Source organism: Peromyscus eremicus, chromosome 1, assembly GCF_949786415.1.
Source record: "Peromyscus eremicus chromosome 1, PerEre_H2_v1, whole genome shotgun sequence".
Classification (NCBI taxonomy): domain Eukaryota; kingdom Metazoa; phylum Chordata; class Mammalia; order Rodentia; family Cricetidae; genus Peromyscus; species Peromyscus eremicus.
In genome coordinates this window covers 15,129,746-15,155,306 of record NC_081416.1, presented here as the reverse complement: position 1 = coordinate 15,155,306, position 25,561 = coordinate 15,129,746, and the positions used below count along the sequence as shown (strand labels likewise).

Here is a 25,561-nt window from a genome sequence, read left to right as displayed (position 1 = left end):
TCTGCAGACAGCAGAAGGAGACTGTGTGTCACACTGGGCATAGCTTGAGCATATGAGACCTAAAAGCCTGCCCCCACAGTGACACACTACCTCCAACAAGGCCACACCTCCTAACACTGCCACTCCCTATGGGCCTATGGGAGCCATTTTCTTTCAAACCACCACAGAACCCTTGGTTCATATTAGAATAATCACAACAGAAGATGATAAGTGAACATGAGTCATGTGAGTGCTGCAAAGGCTGTACAGATGGAGGAGGAAGGGGAAGAGGAGAGTTCGTAGGTGGGACAGAGCATTTTACATTGTAGATACCAAGGAAGGCTTCATGGGAGAAGTAACATTTGAATCTTAGGATGCCAAGAGCTGGATGAATAAGAACAAAGTATGACATGTGTATTAAAGTGCCATAAGGAAAGGCCAGGGACATGGCCTAGTAGGCAAAGGGGCTAGACTCACAAGTCTGAAAACCCAATTTCAATCCCTGAAACCCATGTTGAAAGCTGGGTGTGGCTGGGCATGGTGGCATACACCTTTAGTCCCAGCACTCAGAGTCAGAAAAGGGAAGATCTCTGTGAATTTGAGGCCAGCCTTGTCTATACCGAGTTCCAGGATAGCCAGAATAACATGGTGAGACTCCATCTCAAACACACATTCACACACACACACACACACACACACACACACACACACACACACACACACACTCCTGTACAGGGAGACAGGAGATGGAGACAGAGGATTGCTCAGCAGCCTATGGACAAGCAGGCCAACGTTAGCACGACAATGGCAAAAACAGGAGAAAGATCCTGCCTTAATAAGGGACGGTGACGCCAGCTTCTGAAAGTTGTCCTCCTGCCTTCATAGATGTTCCATGGCACACGCAAACCCACACACCCACGTACATATACACATGCACACCCACACACCCACGTACATTTATATATGCACACCCACACACTCACACACATATACACATGCACACCCTAAATGAATAATTTTTTTAAATACCATAATGAGCCAGGCAGCACTTGGGAGGCTGAGGTAGGAGGAATACTGACTGAGAGCTCAAGGCCAGCCTGGGCTACACAGCCACACACTATCTCAAAGAATAAGTATTGGGTGGGGGAAATGCCATAATGAAACCCATTACTTGTTAAGCTTAAGGCTAATTTAAAGGGGCTGGGAGTGTAGTGAGTTAGAATGCTTGCTTAGAATGTGTGAGGCCCTGATTTCCCCAGCACCGCATGAACTGGCGATGGTGGTGCACACCATAACTCCAGCACTTGCAAAGAATCAGGAGGATCAGAAGCTCAGGGTCCTTCTGAACACTATACAATATGTTTGAAGCCAGCCTGGACTATAAAAGACCCTGTCTCAAAAAATTTATTTTTAGCTGGGAGGTGGTGGCACATGACTTTAATCCCAGCACTCAGAAGACAGAGGCAGGTGGATCTCTGAGTTCAAGGCCAGCCTAGTCTACAGAGCAAGATCCAGGAGAGCCAAGGCTACACAGAGAAACACTGTCTTGAAAAACTAAATAATAATAATAATAATAATAATAATAATAATAATAATAATAATAATAATAATGTGATGGTTTGAAAGAAAATGGCTCCCAAAGGGAATGGCACTATTAGGAGGGGTGGCCTTGTTGGAGTAGGTGTGGTCTTATTGGAGAAAGTGTGCCATTGTGGAGGCAGGCTTTGAAGTCTCATATATGCTCAAGCCATGCCCAGGGAGACTGATCACTTACTGTTGCCTGTGAGCCAAGGTGTAAGAACTCCCAGCTCCTTCTCAAGCACCATATCTACCTTCATGCTGCCTTGCTTCCTGCCATGATGACAATGGACTAAACCTCTAAACTTTAAGCAAGCCACCACAATTAAATATTTTCCTTTGGGAGCTGGAGAGATGGCTCAGAGGTTAAGAGCACTGACTGCTCTTCCAGAGGTCCTGAGTTCAATTCCCAGCAACCACATGGTGGCTCACAACCATCTGTAATGAGATCTGGTGCCCTCTTCTGGCCTGAAGTCATACATGCTGTATACATAATAAATAAATAAATTTAAAAAAAAAATATTTTCCTTTATAAGAGTTGCCGTGGTCATGGTGACTCTTCGTAGCAATTGAAACCCCACCTAAGGCAGAAGGTGGTACCAGAGACTAGAGAATCGCTGTGATAGGGCAGACCGTGTTTTTGTCTGGAGTAATACGGACTTGGATACTCTGAGTCAGGAAAGCAGTGGAATGCTTTAAAACTGCTTAATGGGCCATACTAGTAGAAGCATGGAAGACAGTGGTGCTGAGAATGAGCTGAACTGCAGGGGACTGGCTCAAGAGGTTTCAGAGAAGAATTTTAGCATGTTACCTAAAGAATGTTCTTGTGATATTTTGGGAGAAGAATGTGGCTGCTTTTTGCCCTTGTCCAAAGAGTCTGCCTGAGGCTAAAGTGAAGAGTTTTGGATTAATTGTGTTGGCAGAGAAAATCTCAAAACAGCATAGCATAGACTCTGTCATGTGGTTATTAGTGCTAACTCTAATGAAGATTTATAATGAAAAGGAGCAAGCTGAGCAGAGTAAATTACAAAACATAAAATTTAAGGGAAAAAAGGAGCACCAGGAAGTGGAACGGAGCTAAGTTCTGTGTTCAAGGAAATAAATAGATTAAGAAATGGAATAAAGAGAATGGTGACCTCAGAGCAAGATCATACCCAGCTACGTTTCCAACTTGTGTAAAGGAATTAGAGAAAAGGTTAGAGCTGAGTGTGGTGGCACACATCTTTTATCCCAGCACTCCAGAGGCAGAGGCTGGTGGATCTCTGAGTTTGAGGCCAGCCTGGTCTACAGATCGAGTTCCAGGACAGTGAAGCTTAGGCAGTAAAGGAAACCATGGAAAACAGAAAGATGATGAAGATGTAATTGAGTGAGGGGGCCATATACAGCCCCAGCAAACAGAGAACTGGCAGCTTCAGCCACGTGGTTCAGGTTTTAGAGTCAAAGATAGAAGAAAGGGGCTGTGGAATCTCCCTCCACAACTAAGGAAAGTCACTGAGGCCAGGTGTGTGTCAGGGGTGTCCCTGAATGGAAGCCTAGAAAGTTCACTGTGTAAAACCGTGACGTTGAAGCCTGGACTGCCTTGGAGACCCCAAGATCTTAAAGCTGCCAGAATCATGGGATACCTGCCAATGAAGGCTGCTAACAGAGTGGGACCAGACCAAGAGAAAGAAGTGGGTTGCAGTCAACAAAGCTGAAAGGAGCTGGAGATCTGAAGAGTGTTTTCACACTGGACATGGAGATGCAGAGTTTGGAGTTTGCCCAGCTGGTTTTTGGTCTTGTTTGGTCTGTCCAGTATTTCATTATGATCCCTTCTCTACGTTTTGGAATGGTGATATATATCCTGTGCTATTATATGTTGGAAATATGTGATCTGTTTTTTTTTTTTTTTTTTTTTTTTAAAGATTTATTTATTTATTAGGTATGCAGTGTTCTGCCTGCATGTACGCCTGCAGGCCAGAAGAGGGCACCAGATCTCATTACAGATGGTTGTGAGCCACCATGTGGTTGCTGGGAATTGAACTCAGGACCTCTGGAAGAGCAGCCAGTGCTCTTAACCTCTGAGCCATCTCTCCAAACCTGTTTTTTTTTTTAATTTTTATTGTATAGTAGATTGTAGTTAAGAGACTGCATGAATCTCAAGAGAGACTTTGAACTTTGGACTTTTAAACATTGTTGAAACTGTGATAGACTATGGAGACTCTTAAAGTTGGACTGAATGCATTTTTGCATTATGATATGGCTACAAGTTTTTGGGGGCCAGGGAGTGAAATGTGGTGGTTTGAAAGAAAATGACCCCCAAAGGGTATGGCACTATTAGGAGGTGTGGCCTTGTTAAAGTAGATGTGTCTTGTTGGAGGAAGTGTGTCATTGTGGAGGCAGGCTTTGAGGCCTCATATATGCTCAAGCCATGCCCAGGGAGACTGATCACTTACTGTTGCCTGTGAGCCAAGGTGTAAGAACTCTCAGCTACCTCTCCAGCACCATGTCGGCCTGCACGCCTCCATGTTTCCATCACCATCCCGCCAAGATGATAATGGACTAAAGCCACCACAATTAAACTTGTTTTAAAAAACGAGGGTTGCAGTGGTGTGATATTTCTTCAATAACAATAATAATAATAATAATAATAATAATATAATAAAACTAATTTTAAAAAATAATTTCATCTACTCTTTCTGTACTATGGATAACTTGATTGGTGAGTCAACCATCCATGGCTACCACTTACACTAAGATTATAACTTTTTTTAACTTTCTGCACAAGAAGAATAAAATGCTTTGTAAATAAAATCTTACATTAAAAAAAATGTATTTCAGCTGGGCACCGTGGCACATGCCTTTATCCTAGCACTTGGAAGGCACAGGTGTTAGGATCCTGCTCTCACTCTTCCGGGTCTTACATCATCAGTGGGGCGCGGGTGACTGTGTACCGCCTTAAAAAGCCACACACGGACCCCCACGCCCTCTCCCTGCGCTCCCCTTCTCTTTCTGTTTCCTCTCTGCTCTGTTCCCGCCATCTTTCTGTCGCTCCAGGCCTGGTTTCTTTCTAATAAAGCTCTTTCTCTGCTACGACTCTGGTAGTCGTAGCTGTGGCTCGTGTAACTTTTCTGCCGTGTCCACCGACCCATCAGCGCCCTTTATCCTCTCAACAGGCAGGCAGATCTGAGTTCAAAACCAGCCTGGTCTACAGAGTGAGTTCCAAGACAGCCAGGACTACATAGAGAGTTGCTATCTCAAAATAAATAACAACAGCAAAAAAAAAAAAAAAAAAAAAAGTATTACAATCATTGATAGTAGGAGCATGGGAAGAAATTCCAGGAAAAGAGAATCATATAAACCGAGGGACCGCCGGGCGGTGGTGGCGCACGCCTTTAATCCCAGCACTCGGGAGGCAGAGCCAGGTGGATCTCTGTGAGTTCGAGGCCAGCCTGGGCTACCAAGTGAGTTCCAGGAGAGGCGCAAAGCTACACAGAGAAACCCTGTCTCGAAAAATAAATAAAAAATAAAAAATAAAAATAAATAAAAATAAAAAAATAAAATAAACCGAGGGACCGAGTTAGCCTAAATCAAGATCAAAAAGTGGGGAGGGTGACCCTGGAGTGAAATTATTTATTTACTGCTTGTTTGTTTGTTTATGGTTGTTTGAGACAAGGTTTTGATACATAGTCCAAGCTGACCTTGAACCTGCCACATAACTCAGGCTCACTGAACTAAGAATCCTCCAGCCTTAGCCTCCTATGTGTTGGGATCACAGGCATACACCACCATGCTTTGCTTATTTACATTTTTTTAAAAGGTTCTCCCTGCTGTGGGATGTTCGGTATGGCAAATGTGTTGCTGATTAGTCAATAAATAAAACACTGATTGGCCATTGGCTAGGCAGGAAGTGTAGGTGGGACAAGGAGGAGAATAAAGCTGGGAAGTGGAAGGCTGAGTCAGAGAGACACTGCCAGCCACCACGATGAGAAACAGCATGTGAAGATGCCGGTAAGCCACGAGCCATGTGGCAAGGTATAGATTTATAGAGATGGATTAATTTGAGCTGTAAGAACAGTTAGCAAGAAGCCTGCCACGGCCATACAGTTTGTAACCAATATAAGTCTCTGTGTTTACTTGGTTGGGTTTGAGCGGCTGTGGGACTGGCAGGTGAGAGAGATTTATCCTGACTGTGGGCCAGGCAGGAAAACTTTAGCAACATCTCCCTGTGTCACTCAGGCTAGCTATGACTCTAAACCCCAGTGACTCCTCTGCCTCAGCCTCCAGAACAGCTGAGAATCCAGGGATGTTCTACAGCACCCTATGAAAGCTCACTCTAGGTAAACAGTGACCAGCAACACTCATGAGGCACTAGATACCAAAAGGCCATTGGAAAACAGAAATGTAGAATTACAACTCATCATCACAGGTGAGGCCATGGTTACATCCTCCCCAACCCCACCCCACCCCTACATGCCTGCTCCAGTGCCTGACACATAGTAAACACTCAGTGACTATCTGCTGAATGAATGGAGTTGATACTTCTGATCTCAGTGCTTGCTGAATAGTCACACAGCAGGCCTTGAGATAGCCACTTGGTACATATAATCTCAACTAAACCACACAGCAACCTCTTGAGAGGGAAGTGAAGATCCACTGAAAATGGTTCTTGGGTGAAGCCCAAGGATCTGATATTAAGTTTTTAGGTAATTCTGAAGATTGGTCAAGTTTGGAGATGACTCACATGGACAGTTTTACAGATGAATAAGCTCAAGTTTAGCAAAAAAAAAAAAAAAAACAGTAATATGTTCAAGGTCACATGGCTAGGAAGAAGCATGACACAAATGTAGATCTCTCAGCAAAACATCTTTGCCAAAGGTCTACTCGACTCTGGAAAACCTACTATGTGAGAAACAGAGCTCATGGGGAAAAACAGGAGTCTGAGAATCGAAGCCAAGGAGAACAGTCAGCCTGCCAAAAGTGGCAGAGACTGTGGAGGATGTGGCGTGAGGGATAAGTGGGGATGGCTGACCCACAACTCCATGGGCCTGAGTGCTGACAGGAAGAGGAAGACACAGTCCTGGCACAGCCAGGGTACTCCCTCAGGAAATCTGGCCAGCTGGAAGGAGGTATGCATGAGATGCAGCCAAGATAACTCCCCGGAGGATAGCCCTGTGTTAGCATCATAAAGCCAAACCTCTGGGCTACAGTGGGATGCCCAGAAAGGGAGGCAAGTTTAAGCAAGCTGTTGATAAAGTACAAAACGGAGCCCACCCTTAACTTCTCAAGCACACTGCCCGTTTGCCGGGTTTGAAGTCTTCTGCTTCACTTTTCTCTTGTTCCATGTACATCTGTGTTGGGGTCCTGCTTTACTGAAGGATGGAAAGGAGAAGAAGAGTGGAACTCCACCCAGAACATGAGACAAGTCTGGTAGTCTCAAGAAGCGTGAATGAGTGGGATTGGAACTCGGGTGCAGAGGAAGCTCTAACGTGTTTCCACTCTCTGCACTCGGGCAAGCCAGGCTGGCACCATAATTAGGGCTGTCCGTATCCTCTCCCAAAGAGCATTCTAGAAGCCTGTGCAAAATGTGATGGTTTCCTACAATCTTCAAATCCTGCTCATGCCATCTGCTGTGGATGTGAAGCAGTATCCCACCAGGAAAAAAAAAAATGGTGATGATGCTGGAGAGATGGCTCAGTGGTTAAAGGCACTGGCTGCTCTTCCAGAGGACCCGGGTTCAATGCCAGCACCCACCTGGTGGCTCACAACTGTCTAGAACTCCAGTTCCAGGGGATCTGACGCCCTCTTCTGGCCTCTGAGGGTACCAGGAAGATAAGTGGTGCACATGCATACGCATATATATTTTTTAAAAAATGCTGATGACAAGGAACTGCTTATCCAGAAGCAGATTAAAAAGCACAACCATGTGCACTGAGTCAACCTTCCACGACTCGGGAGAGGTAGGTGCTGTTACTCTCACACAGTAAGTGAAAGAGAGTCACAATTCAAACCCATTACCTCGTGAGTCCAGCGTTCTTCGAATTATAAACCTGATCATTTATTACTGGCCAAAATTCTCTGAAGCCCACTGAGTCCTATCCTGCCTGTAAAAGTGACAAGAGTTTGGTCGCAATAAGAGGAATTACGTATTGAGGAAAGAATGTATGCCTTTGCTCACAGGTGACACTGGGCAAACGTGCTGCTCCTGAGCCTCAGTGTCTTATCCAAAAGACAGAAATGACAGGCATCTTGAAAAAATGGCCAGAGGAAGGAGCACTACACACAGTGCCGGTACAATGACTGACAGACAGTAATCCTCCCCAGGGCTAGCACTCTTCCAGCATCCACTTCCCAGAGTCTTTTGGAGCCAGAAAGACCCCCGGATTGTTTTTTGGTGAGGTCTTTAGGTGAACGATAAGGAAACAGGTCAGCTGTGGCATAAAGCCAGGGGATGTGTCCTGAAGTCTCATAAAATTCTTTTTCTCTTACCTTTAGAGTCCTAAAGTAACAAGTAACGTGCATCCCTCCCACGAAGTGAAACAAAACTTGTCTAGAATGCAAAGATCAAAAAAGGCAGAAAGAGCCAGTTGTGGTGGGCTGCGCAGAGGCAGGAGGATTGCTGGAAGTTTAAGGCCAGCTTAGACTGGAGAGTGAGCACCAGACCAACTTGAGCTACTGGAAGAGCAGGATGAGAAAGATGTCTCAAAACAAACGAAAGTTTGGAATTCTGAACTGCAAAGCAAAAAGCTTCACGTTTCCCTGAGTGGCTACACGGTAAACTCAGACAATCTATCCTTGTCTTTCAGACTCTTTGTCCTTACTGTGTGGTGAGGGGGCCCGTTTCGGCCAGCAGTGCTCTTCTGCCTCATTCTTGGAATTGAATCTTTGGTTCAAAGATTGATCCCCACAGAAAATGACTCTCCTGTCTAATTCAGAATTTAGAATCTCAAATGCATACGGGGCCAGAGAGATGAAATAATGGGTTAAGAAATGTGACTCTGGACAGTGGTGGGGACTGTGGGAAACAGGTCACTTAAACAAAGGGCACCTCACTCCCACCCACTGTAGTCATCCGAGCTCCTATTTTCAAAAGAGTGGCAGGGTGCAGGCATTAAAAAGTCAAAGTCAATCCAGCTTCATTTTAGATAAAACCTCATGGCTAAAAACCCATTTTTGAAACATTTTAAAATCTAATGTGTTTTGTTTGTTTTTTGTTTAAACCAAAGCCTGTACCCTCCTTTCTCCCAGTCTGCGGTCTTGGCATGCGCCATCGTTAGAGGCCTAGAGATGAACCCTGCTCATTCTCAGAGCTTTGTCCTTTTCCAGGCCTGGCCCCTTTCCTCTCGGTAACCCTTCGCACCCTCAAAAACTCGGGCTTACGTTCTTCACCGATGACCCCTGCATCTCAAGCTTTCTGCGAATCCTACCATCTCCTGGGGCTGCGGAGCTGAGGGATGCTCTCTGAAGTGGACCCACTTTCCTGCTGAGAAGCAGGAGACCCCTAAGACGGGAGATAAAGAAAGGGATGCCCGCTCTCCCGGGAGGTGGGGGGGGGAGCACTACAAAAAACAACAACAACAGGGCCTCACCCTTGAGAATTCTGGGGTGCAGATGAGAGTAGAGGACACCTTTCAGACCACCTACTCTCCATGAGGGATAAAGGCAAAGGGAAGGACACGCTGTGAAGCCATCAGAGCGCTGAGTGCTCTCTAACTGGGAAGTCCAGGTTGTTTGGGCACCCCCTCCCCTCCGGTCTTTCCCAAGGCAGAGTCTTGGGGCACAGGCGCTGCGGACAGGGAGGGGCTCGCACGCAGACGGCCCAAGTCGGTGGCGCGCAGCTGCGGTGGCACTGCGCTTCCCCGCCCCCACAGGCCCCCCTTCCTCTCCCCGCTAGATCGGGAGATGAAGCTCCGCCCCTAGCGCGTCGCCCCAGCCCCGCGCCTTAAAAGCCCCGCACACCGCCCCGCCGCGCCCAGCCTTGCCGCACCTTCGCGTCCTCGCTAGGTCCCGCCGCAGCCGTGCGCCCGGCCCCGACCCCGGCACCATGAGCTTCGGATCAGAGCACTACCTGTGCTCCTCCTCCTCCTACCGCAAGGTGTTCGGGGACGGCTCGCGCCTGTCCACGCGCCTCTCCGGGCCCGGAGGCTCGGGCAGCTTCCGCTCGCAGTCGCTGTCCCGCAGCAATGTGGCCTCCACGGCCGCCTGCTCCTCGGCCTCGTCTCTCGGCCTGGGCCTGGCCTACCGCCGGCTGCCCGCGTCCGACGGACTAGACCTGAGCCAGGCGGCGGCGCGCACCAACGAGTACAAGATCATCCGCACTAACGAGAAGGAGCAGCTGCAGGGCCTCAACGACCGCTTCGCCGTGTTCATCGAGAAGGTGCACCAGCTGGAGACGCAGAACCGCGCCCTCGAGGCCGAGCTGGCGGCGCTGCGCCAGCGCCACGCCGAGCCGTCGCGCGTCGGCGAGCTCTTCCAGCGCGAGCTGCGCGACCTGCGCGCGCAGCTGGAGGAGGCGAGCTCGGCGCGCGCGCAGGCCCTGCTGGAGCGGGACGGGCTGGCCGAGGAGGTGCAGCGGCTGCGGGCGCGCTGCGAGGAGGAGAGCCGCGGGCGCGAGGGCGCCGAGCGCGCCCTGAAGGCGCAGCAGCGCGACGTGGACGGCGCCACTCTGGCCCGCCTGGACCTGGAGAAGAAGGTGGAGTCGCTGCTGGACGAGCTGGCCTTCGTGCGCCAGGTGCACGACGAAGAGGTGGCCGAGCTCCTGGCCACGCTGCAGGCGTCTTCGCAGGCTGCCGCCGAGGTGGACGTGGCTGTGGCTAAGCCAGACCTGAGTTCGGCGCTGAGGGAGATCCGTGCCCAGTATGAGTCTCTGGCCGCTAAGAACCTGCAGTCCGCCGAGGAGTGGTACAAGTCCAAGTTCGCTAACCTGAACGAGCAGGCGGCGCGCAGCACCGAAGCCATCCGAGCCAGCCGAGAGGAGATCCACGAGTACCGGCGCCAGCTCCAGGCACGTACCATTGAGATAGAGGGCCTGCGCGGGGCCAATGAGTCCCTGGAGAGGCAGATCTTGGAACTGGAGGAGCGGCACAGCGCTGAGGTGGCCGGCTACCAGGTAAGGGCTGGGATGCTGCATAGGAAAGATTGCCCTGTCCTTTTCCGCGCATAGCTGCGCTCCCTGTAAAATGGGGACCTAAGGAAACCAGGAGAGGGGAAGGGAGGAGAGAGGAGTGTTGGCTGGAGGTGTTAGCAAACAAAAAATAATAATAATAATAATCACGGTCCCACGAATGCAGCCTCAAATGTGAACTGTATGTGCCCTGGAAGCTCTTTCAACCCCTTAATGTCTCCGCACTCTATTTTGGGTGATGGGGGGGGGGGTTAGGGGCTGAACCCAAGTCTTCATGCATATGCTAGGCGTATGCTGTAACCGAACTACAATCCCCACCCTAGTCTCCCGACTGAACTCTTCTAACAAAGAAGTCTTTAATTTTTTTGGAAGTCCAAAGTATCTAACCGTGCCTTCCTGTCATCAAGAGTATAAACACACTAGCAGAACAGTCCCAACCCCTCTGACGAGCCCAGAGGGGGCAGGTGACAGCCTCCGTGTGGTCCGGTCCTTAAGTATCTGGTTTGTTTAGTTGGCTTTGAAAGGACTTTTCTGAGCCTTAGAGTTGATATTTATAGAGTATGGTGTGCTTTACGTTTGGGAACTGGGCTCATTTTCTTGAGTTTTGCTCTAAAAAGGAGTGAAAGCTGGCATAATTAAGCTGGTGACAACTGCCTTGCCCCACCCTTACCGCCCCTCCCAAACCCGCGACGCGCACACACACGCATGCACGCGCGCGGTTTCCTGGTCCATCTATTGACAGTTCTGACAGTTCCGCGTAGAGACTGTCTGGGCGCTGTCCGCGGTGCTGATCTCGAGTTCCTCCCGCCTCAGAAATGTCTCCTGCTTCATTGTTTCCAAACTGTCCCAGTTAGGAATCTCTGGGCCTCGAGGCAATTAACTGCTTCAATTTTATTTATTTAGTTCTATAATACAATCAGTCTGGGCTTCCTAAAGTCAAAGTTCATCTTGTCGACAGCATCAATTTTCGCCTCCATGGATGGCTTAGCACTTAACAAAAACCACAGCTGTGTGGTCTCACTTGAAAGGTCCCATTACCTTAATATTTCTTCAGCTTAAGTGCATGTGGCAAATTACAGAGATGGTTTCTTTGTTATAGGCGACGTTGTTTTTTTTCATCTTTCCCTGCTCTATAAGCTCTATGAAGGTAACGATTGGCTCTTCCTTCCCAACAAAGGCCACTGTGTCCTCAGTTTCACCACACTGGACATTTGGGGCTTGTGACTACAAAGGGAGAAAGAAGACAGGACGGATGAAAATATAGAAAAAATACAAATTACATGGTTTAAGGACAAGGAACAATAAAAGCTCCTTTGAATAGAATGTCTATAATTCAGAAATTTCAAATTATTTTAGCTGGATTGAATTTTACATTTGATAAATTAATGTGTTGGGGGACATTACTAAAAATAGAACCAGGAAATGTCATAATATTTCAAAAGTACCATTTTAGTCAGAAGCTAAAGAATTTATTGATATGCAGGTAGGTATTTACTGTCCATTGTGAATGACTTCCTTTCATAAAGGGAAAAGGCCTGTTTGAAATATGTTTGGTTAGTCTGATATTACATTATTATTCAAATAAATATTCTTTTTTTGCTACAAAATCTGTAAGTTGAGCTTTTCAGTATGTCCACGGCCCTGGATGATCTGAATCAATCACACTTAATTAAGATTTCTTCTCTTCCAGAAGCCTCAAATGTTGAATTAGGTAGTCTTCTTGAGGACTAGCCCAATATTTCTACACAAAGGGTAACTCACCCCCAAACTGCCGGCTGACCTGGGCTTTGCTCTGCCCTCTTTTTGCTGGTTCTAGGAGGTGGTGATGATGTTGTCTGCCTTGTTAGCTCTAAATACAGGCTTCCTGTGTTAGAAAACAGTAGGGTCTCCAGACATGGTCGAGGAAACAAAAGGTAAGAGAACCTGCAGGCTCTGAGCGCTGTCTCCATCAGCGTTAGCCTCAGTGGACTGCGGAGGGAGTGGAGGAGGAGGCCAGATGACAGAAAGCTATTTCCTACCCCGTGGGAGCCAATGGTGGGGTGGGGCTCACGGCGTGGCCTGCAGACACTTGGACCTGCCGCCCCTGCTTGTTTCCCTGGTGGAGGTGGAAAGCCTCCTCACTGTGAAACCATTGTCTTCTAGCCTGTTACCCACCCTCCTCTTTCACTGCAGTAGTAGTGGGAGGCGTTCTTTCCCTTCTGGTGCAGAGACTCATAGTGAGCACATTTTCCCTATGCAAGCTTTCAGCCCTCTCAAAGACAAGAGAAAACGCCGATTAATGTCCTTTTCCCGGCCCCAGAGAGCTAATAGCCTATTTGAAGAGAGAACGCTTGATATACTTTCAAAAGGACAAAGTGTGACTCAGGGTGACACAGTGAGCACACAGAACAGGGCTGCTGCCGTGCAGGCCAGAGGCAGCCATGCTTCGCCTAGAGGAACAAGGCATTCCTTTCAGTTCTGAGAGAGGACTTTCTGGCCTCCACATAGATGGGGCACTACCGTTAGAATCTCAGGCCGAGGCCATCTCAGAGGGAACTGAATTTCAGACCTGTGCTGTGGAGTGTCTTAGAAAGCCAAAGCTTTCCTTGAAAGACCTTGGTGGGCAGTCAAGATCACTGCTGGTTAATGCCTTCCAGGGAGGTATGCCAAGGCTACCCTCTTCTCCAATATGAGATTGGAGCCCAGCCTAATTAAATAGCAGGCTGGATTTGGCCCTCGGGAGACCGGAGGCAGCAGTGGCTACGTATAAATCTATAGCTTGATAGATCCATTTCTGAAATTAGGATTCAAGGCGGGAGGGGAAATCTCATTTTTTCAAAGCTCTTCCATCTGCTCTCCCTCCCTCTGCTCTCCCTCCCCTCCTCCAATCTCACCCTATGCTGTTACCTTGGCCACCACAATAGCTTCTTAACAGGGATAGATTTAAATCAGTGATCTAAACTCCATGGCACACCCAGACCACAGAGCAGCTTTTTAAAAGAGAGATTCTCTGACCACTCCTGAAGAAATGGATTTTGTATTTCTTAGGTAGAGCCAGGAACATGATTTTTATTCCATTTTGTAACATGGGGTTTCCCTACGTAGCCTAAACTGGGATTGAATTCAAAGTCTTCTCGGCAGGCATACCCCACCACACCCTGCTAGGAATGTGCATTTTCAATGAAAGTGTTACATCGTTTGTTGTGTGTTCTCAGACTGACTGTGGAGTGTACTGACCTAACCCACATTTTCTCATAAGATATGGTGGCAGAGGGTGATGGAAGACAAGGGTAAAGCAAAGACAGGGATGGAATAAGGACGTGGGTTCCTGTGGGCAACCACACATTAAAACCTCCCCATCTAACTGATTATGCACAGCACTAGTTCTGTATGGCCTGCACTCCGGCTTGCCTGGCTGAGGTCTCCCCTTTCCCCCCCAAAGTAAGGAAATGGGTACACGGTTTTTTTTTTCTTCACTGCAGATGCTAGTGTGACCATGCTTTGTCTTCTTCCCAACCTGCCTCCTTCCACCCTGGGCCAGATGCTTAGCTGCTCCAGGAGAGATCCCAGCTGGAGCAGGGAGTGCCTCCTCTCTCCTGTTCTCCAGGCTAAGCCAGCAGCAGCTGCATGGTTGGGGGAGGGGGCAGACTGCAGCGTTCTGCTCACATTTCCCGCTGGAGGCCATCTTTGGAGGCCTTGTGAAGGGCAGCCAGACAGTCCAGTACCGGGAGGAGTGCACAAACAAAGAGACTGGACCTTGGTGAGCCACCAGCAGCCAGCACTTCAGTCAGCTCGTTCTGGAAGGAGCTGGGTTCCACTTTGTGTCCACTCTGGTCCATAAAGTTGCCATGTGAGGTGTATAACATGCAAGAAACCCTCCACCTATCTAGAACTCGGCTCCCCAGCAGCCTCTTGTTCCAAAAACAGCTGGAAAATAAAAGCAGTTTTTAATAAACGATCGAATTAACCTGCTGATGAGGCGAACATCTACCTCTAAATCACACGTTGGGAAGTTGGCCCCACTGATGCTCAGCCTAACCACCCTTCACATGGTTCTCAAAAGAAACGATTCCTCATTTGGGTTTAAGTCTGAGGAAGGATAAAAATGGGAGACCACTAGAGTCAGGCACTGTCAAGGGTGGCTAACACCCATCAGAACACTTTTGAGGACAAAGAAAAGCAATAAACTGCAACATCAAGACAAACACTGCTCTTTGGAACCATTAGGGTAGAAATAAACACCCCAAATATATCTAAAAGATAACAGACATGAAATCATAGAAAAATAACATCATTTTTACAACCTTGATTGCTGAGAAAGACTGTATTAGTTTCATGTCCTAATAATAAGTGGTATTTGCCACTTTAAAATGGTTTTATATAAATTATCATTTTGAAGGATGTTTGAAAGATAGCTCAGCAGGTAAAGGCACTTAGCACCAAGCCTGACAGCCTGGATTGATACCTAGACTCTAAATTTATCCCTAAGACCTACCTGGCAGGAAGACAGAACCAACCCCTACAAGTTGTCCTCTGGTTCCACATATCCCTGGTGACACATACGTGCCCACACACATAAACAAATCAATCAATCAATAAATAAATGTACAAAAATTCAAAATTGTCATTTTTTTAAAAAGCTGGTGCTTTGCAGAATATGCAACCATCTATCCAACATTAAATTTTTATTATATATATGGAGCTGAAGAGATGGATCAGTGGTTGAAGAGTGTGTGCTGCTCATTTGGAGGACCTTAAGTTCCTAGCACCTATCAGGTGGCTCACAACTGCTTGTAACTATAGCTCCAGAATATCTCTTACCTCTGTGGGTACCTATAGTCACATCCACAGACATATAAACATACATACATATACATACACAATCAAGGAAGGATCTGTGAAACCATGTGTCCCATGGTAGAAGTTCCTAACCTTCAGTATGCATTTAAATTTCCCAAGGGTCTTTAAGGGGAAAAATGCAAATACTGAGTCCCTCCCTACCCCAGAGCAAATGAAACAGAACCTAGGCTGGACACAGATTGCTGTGCAGGTATTCTATCCGTTCCTTACATGATTTTAATGTGTAGTCAGGGTTGCGATCCTGCCTTGTGGAAATGTCGATGAATGTTTGCTACTTTGGATATGTACTTTCCAGGACAGCATTGGGCAGCTGGAGAATGACCTAAGGAACACCAAGAGTGAGATGGCTCGCCACCTTCGGGAATACCAGGACTTGCTCAATGTCAAGATGGCCCTTGACATTGAGATAGCGGCTTACAGGTACACGAAGGGGCATGTTTACCCTAGCAAAGCACATGCTCGTCAGGGGCAGTGTTACTATGGAAGTGGTTCCATGTGGTCTGTTTCTGACCAGGGAGGGAGGATGGAGAGCATCACTATCCAGTCCAGATAAGCAGACCCTTCAGTCCCTCTACTTGAATATATCCTAGCTTCACCTTACTAATCCCAGAGTAGTCTACATATCTCTGCTGGGCTCTTAAAAGGTAACACAGGCTTCTAGAGGTCAAAATGAACATCTGTCAGACTGTAAGTTTAAAACAGGAGTTAGAATCTGTCATGGTGGTGCACACCTTTAATCCCAGCACTAGGGAGGCAGAGGCAGGCTGATCTCTGTGAGTTTGAGGCCAGCCTGGTCTACAGAGCGAGTTCCAGGACAGCCAAGTCTGTTACACAAAGAAACTCTGTCTTCAAAAACAAAACAATGAAAATAGGGGTTGGGGCTCGAAAGATGGCTTAGTGGTTAAGAGCACAAACTGCTATTACAGAGGACCTGGGTTTGATTCTCAGCACCCACATCAGGTGGCTCACAACTGCCTATAACTTGCTCCAGGGGAATCCGATGCCTCTGGCCTCCCCCAGGCACTTGCACTTGCTTAAACACACACACACCACTACACACAATTAAAAGTAATAAAAATGAATCTTTAAAAAATAAAAATATAGCCAGGCAATGGTGTTGCATGCCTTTAATCCCAGCATTCTAGAGGCAGAGGGAAGTGGATCTCTGTGAGTTCAAGGCCAGCCTGGCTTACAGAGCAAGTTCTAGGACAGCCAGAGCTACACAGAGAAACTCTGTCTTGAAAAAACAAACCAAAACCAAAACCAAAACAAACAAACAAAAAAAGTGAGTTAAACAGAAAGTGATCCAAGCTGAAAATGATCCAAGTTGAGGTTTTCTCTTAGATATCTGTTCAAGGCACAGCTGAAGTGAACATTTACCTTTTTATTATAAAAGGTAACTAAAGGTACAGTTTTTTGATATACTATAACTTACTCAAAGTCATGAAGAAATGGTAACCCTCAGATTCAACCTCAGATCAGTGTAGACTTTTCTGTTTCTTTGTTTTGTTTTTCAAGACAAGGTTTCTCTGGCTGTCCTGGACCTCGCTCTGTAGACCAGGCTGGCCTGGAACTCACAGAGATCCACCTGTCTCTGCCTCCTAAATGCTGGGATTAAAGGCATGCACAACCACCACCCAGCAGTGTGGACATTTTTTTATATGGAACACTTCATGAATTTGTATGGTATCTTTGTGCCAGGGCCATGGTAGCATTCTCTATGTCATTCCAGTTTTAGTATATGTGCTACTGAAGCCAACACATTTTTTTTCACCTTTCCACTATGTATAGCACCTACTCCAAGATAAGGCCTGCCCCCACAGTATTTAATAGTATCTTGATTTGATTTTTAGAAAAAGAATAATTAAAAACTATTAGAGTTAGGGCTGGAGAGGTGGCTCAGAGGTTAAGAGCACTGGCTGTTCTTCCAGAGGTCCTGAGTTCAATCCCCAGCAACCACATGGTGGCCCCCAACCATCTATAATGAGATCTGGTGCCCTCTTCTGGAATGTAGACAGAACACTGTATGTGTAATAAATAAATAAATCTAAAAAAAAAAAAAAGAATTATTTAAAAAAAAAAAACTATTAGAGTTAAAAGCCAGACATGGTGGTACACACCTGTAATCCCAGGTGAAGGTAAGACAGTAAGGAGTTAAAGGCCAGCCTCAGCTACATACCAAGGCCAACCAGGGCTATATGGGGTCCTATCCCCAAAAACAAAAGAACAAGTAAAGAAGCAACAGCAAAAGCCTACTAGAGTTATGAAAAACAAGGTAAGAGAGCCATCTGGTCTGTACTGTCTAGTCTAGGCTGAGTGGAGACTGCTGCCTCAAGTTGTGTCTAAGTGATGCTTCTTTCACTCCCTTCAGACCTTCCTTCACACATGGAAAGGGCACAGATCGCAAGTGTGGGCTGGACTAGGCAGTTTCCTGCTCCTCTGTGGACTTCTCACTTCCTTTCCCCTTTACAGTTAAGGTGTTAATTAGGGAAATTACTTCTCTCCAGAGCTTTGTGGACTCTAATTGCCAAAAATAGGTGTCTAATGTAGCTGAGGGATGGTTTTGTTTTCCTGCAGGAAAACAGCTTGTGAATGGGATAGGTTTCCTTTGACAATACTTTAAACAACATTGATATTGGAGGGGGCAGAGAGAGAGAGACAATCCATACATATGCATGCTAATCTCAAGCTCCATGCAGTATTACTGGCCTCAGGCTCATGGAGAAACTGCAGTGTTCTCTGGAGTCTCTAAAATGAAAAAAGGACTGGAGGGTTAAGTTCTTTAAACAAATTCGTAGCCTGACTCCTGAGAGCTTCTCTCTGTTGAACTTACAGGAAGCTGCTGGAAGGTGAAGAGACGCGGTTCAGCACCAGTGCGTTGAGCATTTCAGGCCTGAATCCACTTCCCAATCCCAGTTACCTGCTCCCTCCCAGAATCCTTAGTTCTGCAACCCCCAAATCCTCATCCACTGGGCTGTCACTTAAAAAGGAGGAGGAAGAGGAAGAAGAAGGGGCTTCTAAGGACGCCTCTAAGAAGACATCCAAGATATCGGAAAGTTTTGAAGAAACATTGGAGGAAACGGTAATATCTACGAAGAAAACCGAGAAGTCAAATATAGAAGAAAGCACCATTTCGAGCCAAAAAATGTAATCCCATTGCTTAAAAAAGAAGTTAATGCCTAAGAGGGAACGCACTTGACTTACTCTACCGCTTACTTCCGAACCACACCACCTATCACCGCTATAGAATGTCTTTAAGGCTGCAATGTCATATTTAACACTGAATCCTTACTTTCTCCATTCCTGGAGCAGTAAGAGGAGTTCTCCAAGAACACAGCTTTCTCCCCCACGGCTCGGGCTTCATAGTGACAGGTGACTCAGGTGCAGAGGAAGGTGCTAATTCTGGTCATCACTCGCTGTGAGCTGCAGTTAACGCCTATGTTTATCCACTATACCCCGCCGGTACCCAGCTAGAGATTCTTCCTGTAGATGCCTAAAAACATAAAGTCACTGCCGAGGACAGACCAGTGGTCCAGACACCATTACCCCATTCCACTCTGATAGAGCTCAGTCACAAAGGATTGGTGTTTCTCTCACGGGCACATTTCTTCCTCTCCTCTCGAATCCATATTCCTTTTCTCCCGCCCAGGAGGAGGGAAGACAGGCTAGTGTAGTATTTCCTCCCGAACAGAACACTCCCTTTAACATCTCTGCTCGGTGGGAAAGGTTAGATGCATGTTGACCATTCCGTGATTTGTGTAATGACTTATCCCTGCCCTTTATGCCCTTTCACACCTGTAGCTTAAAAAAGAAAAAGATAATAATGGCAGTGATTCGTTTTAAGGATTTTCCTAAAAAATAAAAAAGATCTCTAGATTTTAGGCTTTCAGCTTGTCCAAATCCACTTAATTAGAAGGAAAAAAAAAACTACCTTAAATGATGTAGCTTTTCACTTTAACTTTAGAAGCACAGTGATAGTTATCCTACGCTGTGGTTAAGCCAACCTTAGACTTAGTAGCGTAAATACAGGAAGTGATTGGAAAGACCAAGGTCTCCTCTGTGTTGGTTTCTGTGTAATGGTATAGAATTAGCTTTTTCATACCCTTGCCCTAGAATCTGTAGTCCCCTTCCCATTATCTAGGTTCTCAAGAGGCCTTGCTTTTTAAGAGTGCTACATATAGGATATTTTATCACCAGACACAATGCTACTGCCCAAAAGTGAAAAAAAATAAACACTTCTGGTCAATCAACACCACCAGCAAATATTAAAAAAAAAAAAAAATCTCTTCTCTCAGAGCCTTTCCCCAACAGTGTCGCATTGCTGCAGTGGGTGTCACTCCCTGAGGAGAGGCAGAAACATTCAGAGTTCAGGAGGGGTGTGCACACTCCTCCCCCATCCAAGGAGGCAGGCTGGAAAGTCAGCTCCTCGTGCACCCACGTGTCCTGTCTGCCTCGTGTGCCAAATCGGATGCAGGATTTGCCCTGTCTCTGCTCACCTCCACCGGAGCTACAGAACTGTCTGCTCTGTCCCCACCCACCTCATCACAAGCTGTGCTGATAAGGACATGATGCTTCCACTGAGCTCCCATTCTCGCACGTGCTCCAGTAGTTCAAGGACCTGAAAAGACACCCTCCTTTCTCTGACCCAACCCTGTTGACCTCCCCCCCACTTACTGTAAGACATTAGTTAATATAAGAAATTAAAAGTCATTAATCCTACCAACATGGTTTGTGTTCTCTGGTTTCTATTGGTTCCCTGAGGAAAGCATCATTTACTCACAGGTTTCCTGGCCCTGACTACTTTTTTATATTGTTTTTGATGAGTTGCCACTAATCACCTGGGCCCAGAGTGAAGGACAGACAGTGCCTACATTCTGCAAGGTGAGCATAATGGTGAACGCCTGGAATCCCAGCACTCAGGAGGCTGAGGTAGAAGAAGTGTGTATTTGAGGTCAGCCTAGGCTACATCCTGATACCCTGTCTCAAAAACAAGAAAAGAAGGCTGGGAAGATAGCTTGGTTGGCTGAAGTATTTGCCTTTCAAGCATGAGGACCAGAGTCTGATCCCAGAATCCCTATATTAAAAGAAAAAAAAAAAAAAGCCAGACATTGGTGGCACACATCTTTTTTTTTGTTTTTTGTTTTTTGTTTTGTTTTGTTTTTTTTTGTTTTTCAAGACAGGGTTTTTCTGTGTAGCTTTGGAGCCTGTCCTGGAACTCACTCTGTAGCCCAGGCTGGCCTCAAACTCACAGAGATCCACCTGCCTCTGCCTCCCAAGTGCTGGGATTAAAGGTGTGCACCACCACCACCCAGCATGGTGGCACACATCTTTAATCCCAGCACTCAGGAGGCAGAGGAAGGTGGATCTCTGAGTTCGAGGCCAGCCTGGTCTACAAAGAGAGTTCCAGGACAGTCAGAGCTGTTACATAGTTAAACTCTGTCTCAAAAAACAAACAAAAAGATTGATGTGGTGTGTGTGTGCCCATGTAGGCATGTATGGAGGCCAGAGGCCCATGCCAGACGTCTTCCCCTATTCCTCCCACCTTATTTTTGGAAAAAAGGATCTCTCACCAAACCTGGAGATCACTGATTCATCTACATTAGCTGGCCAGCAAGCTGCCACAATCTTGCTGTCTCTGCCTCCCCGCACTGGGGTTACAGATATATGCCACCAAACCTGGCTTTTCATGGGTGCTTGCGTCCTCATATTTGAGTAGCAAACGCTTTACCCACTGAGCCAATTCTTCCAACCCTCTCTGCATCTTAAGACATTTATCTGTTAATGCCTACTTAGTGTCATAAATGTCAAACACCATACTAGACAATAAACAGAATCATCTCATTAAATCTCACACACACACTTTAGGGATTGTGTTTGTACACCCATTTTATGAGCCAGGTAGCAGAGCTTCACAATGGCAGATTTCAGCCTGGATCCTTGTACGATGTCACACAGTAAGTGGTTGAGCTAAGATTTAGGTCTTCCTATCCCACTCTACAATGCTGGCTTCTCTTCCCAGTGAGCACAGTGGCACAAGCCTACAACTCCAGAGCTTACGAGGCGGCAGCAGTTCTGCCAAAGAGAGTAGAAATCTTTTTAAAGCTTCTTTTTCTCTGCAAGTTTCACAGAAGCTTCCCCTGCCCAGAAACCTTGGCAGTACCATGGGCAAGCTGCTCTGTGTGCGGACTTCCTCAGCCTCTGCCTTCCTGCAGGGCTATAAGGCAGTGCAAGCTCAAAAACGGGTACTGGGTCCAGTGTGGTGGCACATTCCTGCAGTTCCAGCAGATGTAGACGTGGGAGGATCAAGAGGGACTGTCTTAGTTGATGTTCTATTGCTGTGAAGAGACACTATGACCAAGGCAACTCTTATAAAAGAAAGCCTTTAATTAAAGGCTGGCTTACAGTTTCAGAGGTTTAGTCCATTATCAACTCATGGTGGGAAGCATGGCGATACAGGTAGACATGTTGCTGGAGAAGTAGCTAAGAGCTACATCCTGATCCAAAAACTAAGAGAGACTCTGGGCTTGGCATGGGCTTTTGAAACCTCAAAGCACACCCTCAGTGATACACTTCTTCCAATAAGGCCACACCTCCTAATCCTTTCTAATAGTGCCACTCCCTGGTGACCCAGGATTCAAATCTTGAGCCTATGGGGCCATTCTTATTCAAACCACCACAGCGACTTAGCAAGCTTGAGGCCAGCCTGGGCTACAAAAGACCCCATCTCAACAATAGTAATAAAAAATAAACAAAAAACTTGGCTCTAATCTTATAATCCCAGCATTTGGGAGGCTGAGGGTGGAAGATTTCAAGTTCAAGGCCAGACTGAGCTACACAGACAAATCTTATCTCAAATTAAAAAAAAAAAAAAAAAAAAAAAAAGCAGTACTGAGAACAAACCAGGGCTCTGGACCCGTTGACCATGGATGACTTCTTTTCCTACTAAAACACTAGATAGCTGTGGATGGGATTTCCCTACTAAAACTAGAGTGAGGACAAGCAGGATTGCTTACAGCTTTGCAAAAGGAATGTTACCTTTCCATCACCGGCCAGAGGAAAGAAGGGTTACAAAAAAGACACATCTTCAAGGGATAACAAATCCAGACTGCTTATCTATTGTACTGCCCTGGCCAAAGTGGATATAAGAGCTAAGCAATTATCTGGAAGCAGAGTTCAAATTAGCTCCAAAATTAGTCACAAATAGTCATGGGGATAAAGTCCTAGATGTTACCTGGGAGCTCAAGCAGAAGGCCGGAACCACTGCTGCTGGCTTTAAAGGCAATCACGAAACAGTGTTTTAAATGTATTTTTTAAAAAACAAAAACACACTGGAGAGGTAGGATGTGGCTCAGGGGAAGAGCACTTGCTGAAAATGCACAAGGCTCTGAAGAAAGGAAGGAAGGAGGGAAGAAGGAGGGAGGGAGGGGATCAATTGGAACAGAGAATAGATTAGTAGCTTCCAGGGTGAGAGAGAGAACAAAGGAGAATATATAGTCAGTTGCTACAGGGTTTCATTTTGGAGGAAAATGTTTTAGAATTAGGGAGGACGCAGCTGCACACCCCTGTAAGCACACTAAATCTCTCTTTTGGTTTTTTAAGACAGGGTCCCCCTATGTAGTACAAGCAGCCTCAAGTTCAGACTTCTTCTGCCTCAAACTTCCTGAGTACTGGAATTATGGGCATGTACCACCACATCTAGCTTCTGAATCATTTACTCTAAAATGATTTAAGCCAGGCATGGTGGTGCATGCCCTTAATCCCTGCACTCAGGAGGCAGAGCAGGCAGATCTCTGAGTTTGAGGCCAGTCTGATCTACATAGTCTGATCCACAGATCTGTCTCAAATAAATAAATAAAATGATTTATTGTATTTTTATGTACGGAGGAGGCTGATGTGCATGTGCATGCCTGCGTGTGTGTGTGTGTGTGTGTGTGTGTGTGTGTGTGTATGTGTGTGTGTGCAGGCCTGAGTCTGATGTCAGGTGACTTCTTTGATGGCTCTCACCTTATATATTGAGACAAAACTCTCACTGAACCCGGAGCTCATTGCTGTGGTTGATCAAACCAGCCAGCTTGCTCCAGGTCTCTGTCTCTGCCTCCTATATGCTGATCACAAGCAAGTCATCTCCTGACCCAGCTTTTTATTTAGGTTCCGGGGCATAGAACAAGCACCCGCAAGCCAACTACCCAGCCCTAAAAAGATTCCTTTTTGTGTTATGCAAGTTTAAACTCAATTCTAAAAAACCCACTGATGGGGAATTTATGAAATTATCAGGAAACAAAAGTCATGGAAGCCTAGTGGACCTTCTGCTCCAGCTGAGACACTTATATACAGCCACCTTCCCCTGAGCCTACCCCAGGTAGAAGGAATCCCTTCATGATAGCAGAAAGCAGACTCAATAAGTGTATCGATTTTAAAGGAAAACCTGGAGAAAAGCCAGAAGTCGCCTGGGTGTAACAGAAGAAAACATAACGGGCAATGTTGCTTACTTCTGAGCTCCACCCCTGCCTTCGACTGTCACCTTCATTATAATGTCAGACATCGCCAAGATCCTGAAAAAACATCTCACTGCAAGATCACACCTTTTTTTCTTCTAACCAAATAAGCCTATACACCTGAAAGCAAATAGTCATTTAAAATGAAAATAACTGACAGGTGGAACTCATAAGCCGTTAAAACAGAGCACACAAGTAAAATGTGTCCTTCATAGAACCTGCCATACTGCCTTTGCAATGTTTTCCAATTTGATACACATATTAGATTGATGCCATCATGCATTTTGCAGTTTCCAAATATCTCACATGGATATGCCATTAAACAGGGGAAACGCTACTCAACCCAGCCGAACAAAGGACTGTTTTTATTACGTTTCCATGCTCCGCTGCATCCCTTAGAAGACAAAGAGAATGATTGCTACAGAGATCAAAGGGCTTCTCTCCTCCTTTATCGATCTCCTAGAAGATAATTTGATTGCTCCTGCACTTAGTGCTCAAATCTTCCAAGCTTCCTAGGCTGGGGTGGAGATCACTAAGATTTATAAATCCTTTCTCACAAAGCGCACGCGCACACACACACACACACACACACACACACACACACACACACACACAGAGAGAGAGTGGAATTATATTAAACAGTAAATCATGCTGCAGATTTTTGAAGATTTATGCTTCTGCAGGACCTCAGTGATTCCTCATAGTTTTGGATACAAAGGAAAAAAAAATGAAGCTTGATCATGGAGGACTCTCTCATCTCTCCTCCTCACTGACACGTTGCTGCAGCTACCAGATGGCCACTAGCTTCCCTGATGAAGCAGGTGGCCTCTGTGCAATGTTTGTGACATTTCATCCCAGCTCTCTAATGAGCTGTTTTAGAGTGCCCAGCAGAGTGTAACCCAGATCACAGAATAAAGGCTAGAAATTTGGAATATATCAGTAACAGGTCTAGTCTGTTGCTAATAATTACACAGGGCAAACTCCAAAGGAGTGTTTTGTTGTTGTTTTCTGGTTTGTTTAAGAACCTACATCGCGGGGCTGAAGACATGACTCAGCAGTTATGAGCACTTGCTGCTCTTGCAGGGGACACAAATTCAGTTTCCAGCACCTATTAAAAAAAAGGTGCACAACCATCCAGTTCCAGGGGAATCTGATACCCACTTTAGGCCTCTATGGGCACCTGCACACACAATCATACTCAGAAACCCTCACACTCATACACATGTACACGATTATAAAGTAAATCTTTTTTTTTTTTTTCTTTTTACCGAGACAGGGTTTCTCTGTGTAGTCCTGGCTGTCCTGAAACAAACTCTGCAGACCAGTCTGGCCTTGAATTCAGCGATCAGCCTGCCTCTCTCTCCTGAGTGCTGTGATTAAAGGCATATACCACCAAAAAGAAATCTTAAAAAAAAAAAAAAAAAAAAAAGAGCCTACATCTGACTTTTCCCCCTTCTTCTCCCAGACAAGACCTTGTAGCCCAAACTGGCCTGGAACTTGCTATTTAGCCAGGTTAGCCTCAAATTCAGATTCTTAGCTCCACCTGCCACATGCTGGGATTAGAGGACCA

General features: G+C 46.2%; 2 protein-coding genes and 1 non-coding gene across 3 annotated transcripts in view; 1 reads left to right on the top strand and 2 right to left on the bottom strand.

Moving 5' to 3' along the window:
• Nt5c2 (5'-nucleotidase, cytosolic II) overlaps window positions 1-9,823 on the bottom strand; it is a 145,872-nt gene extending 136,049 nt beyond the window's left edge. Inside the window, exon 1 of the mRNA XM_059256887.1 lies at window positions 9,521-9,823. Within this exon, the coding sequence (XP_059112870.1) occupies window positions 9,521-9,579 (59 nt within the window). The 5' untranslated portion in view covers window positions 9,580-9,823. The remainder of the gene's footprint in view (window positions 1-9,520) is intronic.
• Window positions 9,041-18,679, top strand: Ina (internexin neuronal intermediate filament protein alpha). The gene is made up of 3 exons (XM_059256879.1): window positions 9,041-10,642; window positions 15,792-15,916; window positions 18,332-18,679. The coding sequence occupies exons 1-3, from the start codon at window positions 9,578-9,580 to the stop codon at window positions 18,645-18,647; spliced, it is 1,506 nt and encodes a 501-aa protein (XP_059112862.1). The 5' UTR covers window positions 9,041-9,577; the 3' UTR covers window positions 18,648-18,679.
• On the bottom strand, window positions 17,152-17,258 carry LOC131902891 (U6 spliceosomal RNA). Its single transcript, XR_009377164.1, has one exon. It is a non-coding gene; the product is annotated as a U6 spliceosomal RNA (small nuclear RNA).
• Window positions 18,680-25,561: the final 6,882 nt, after the last annotated feature.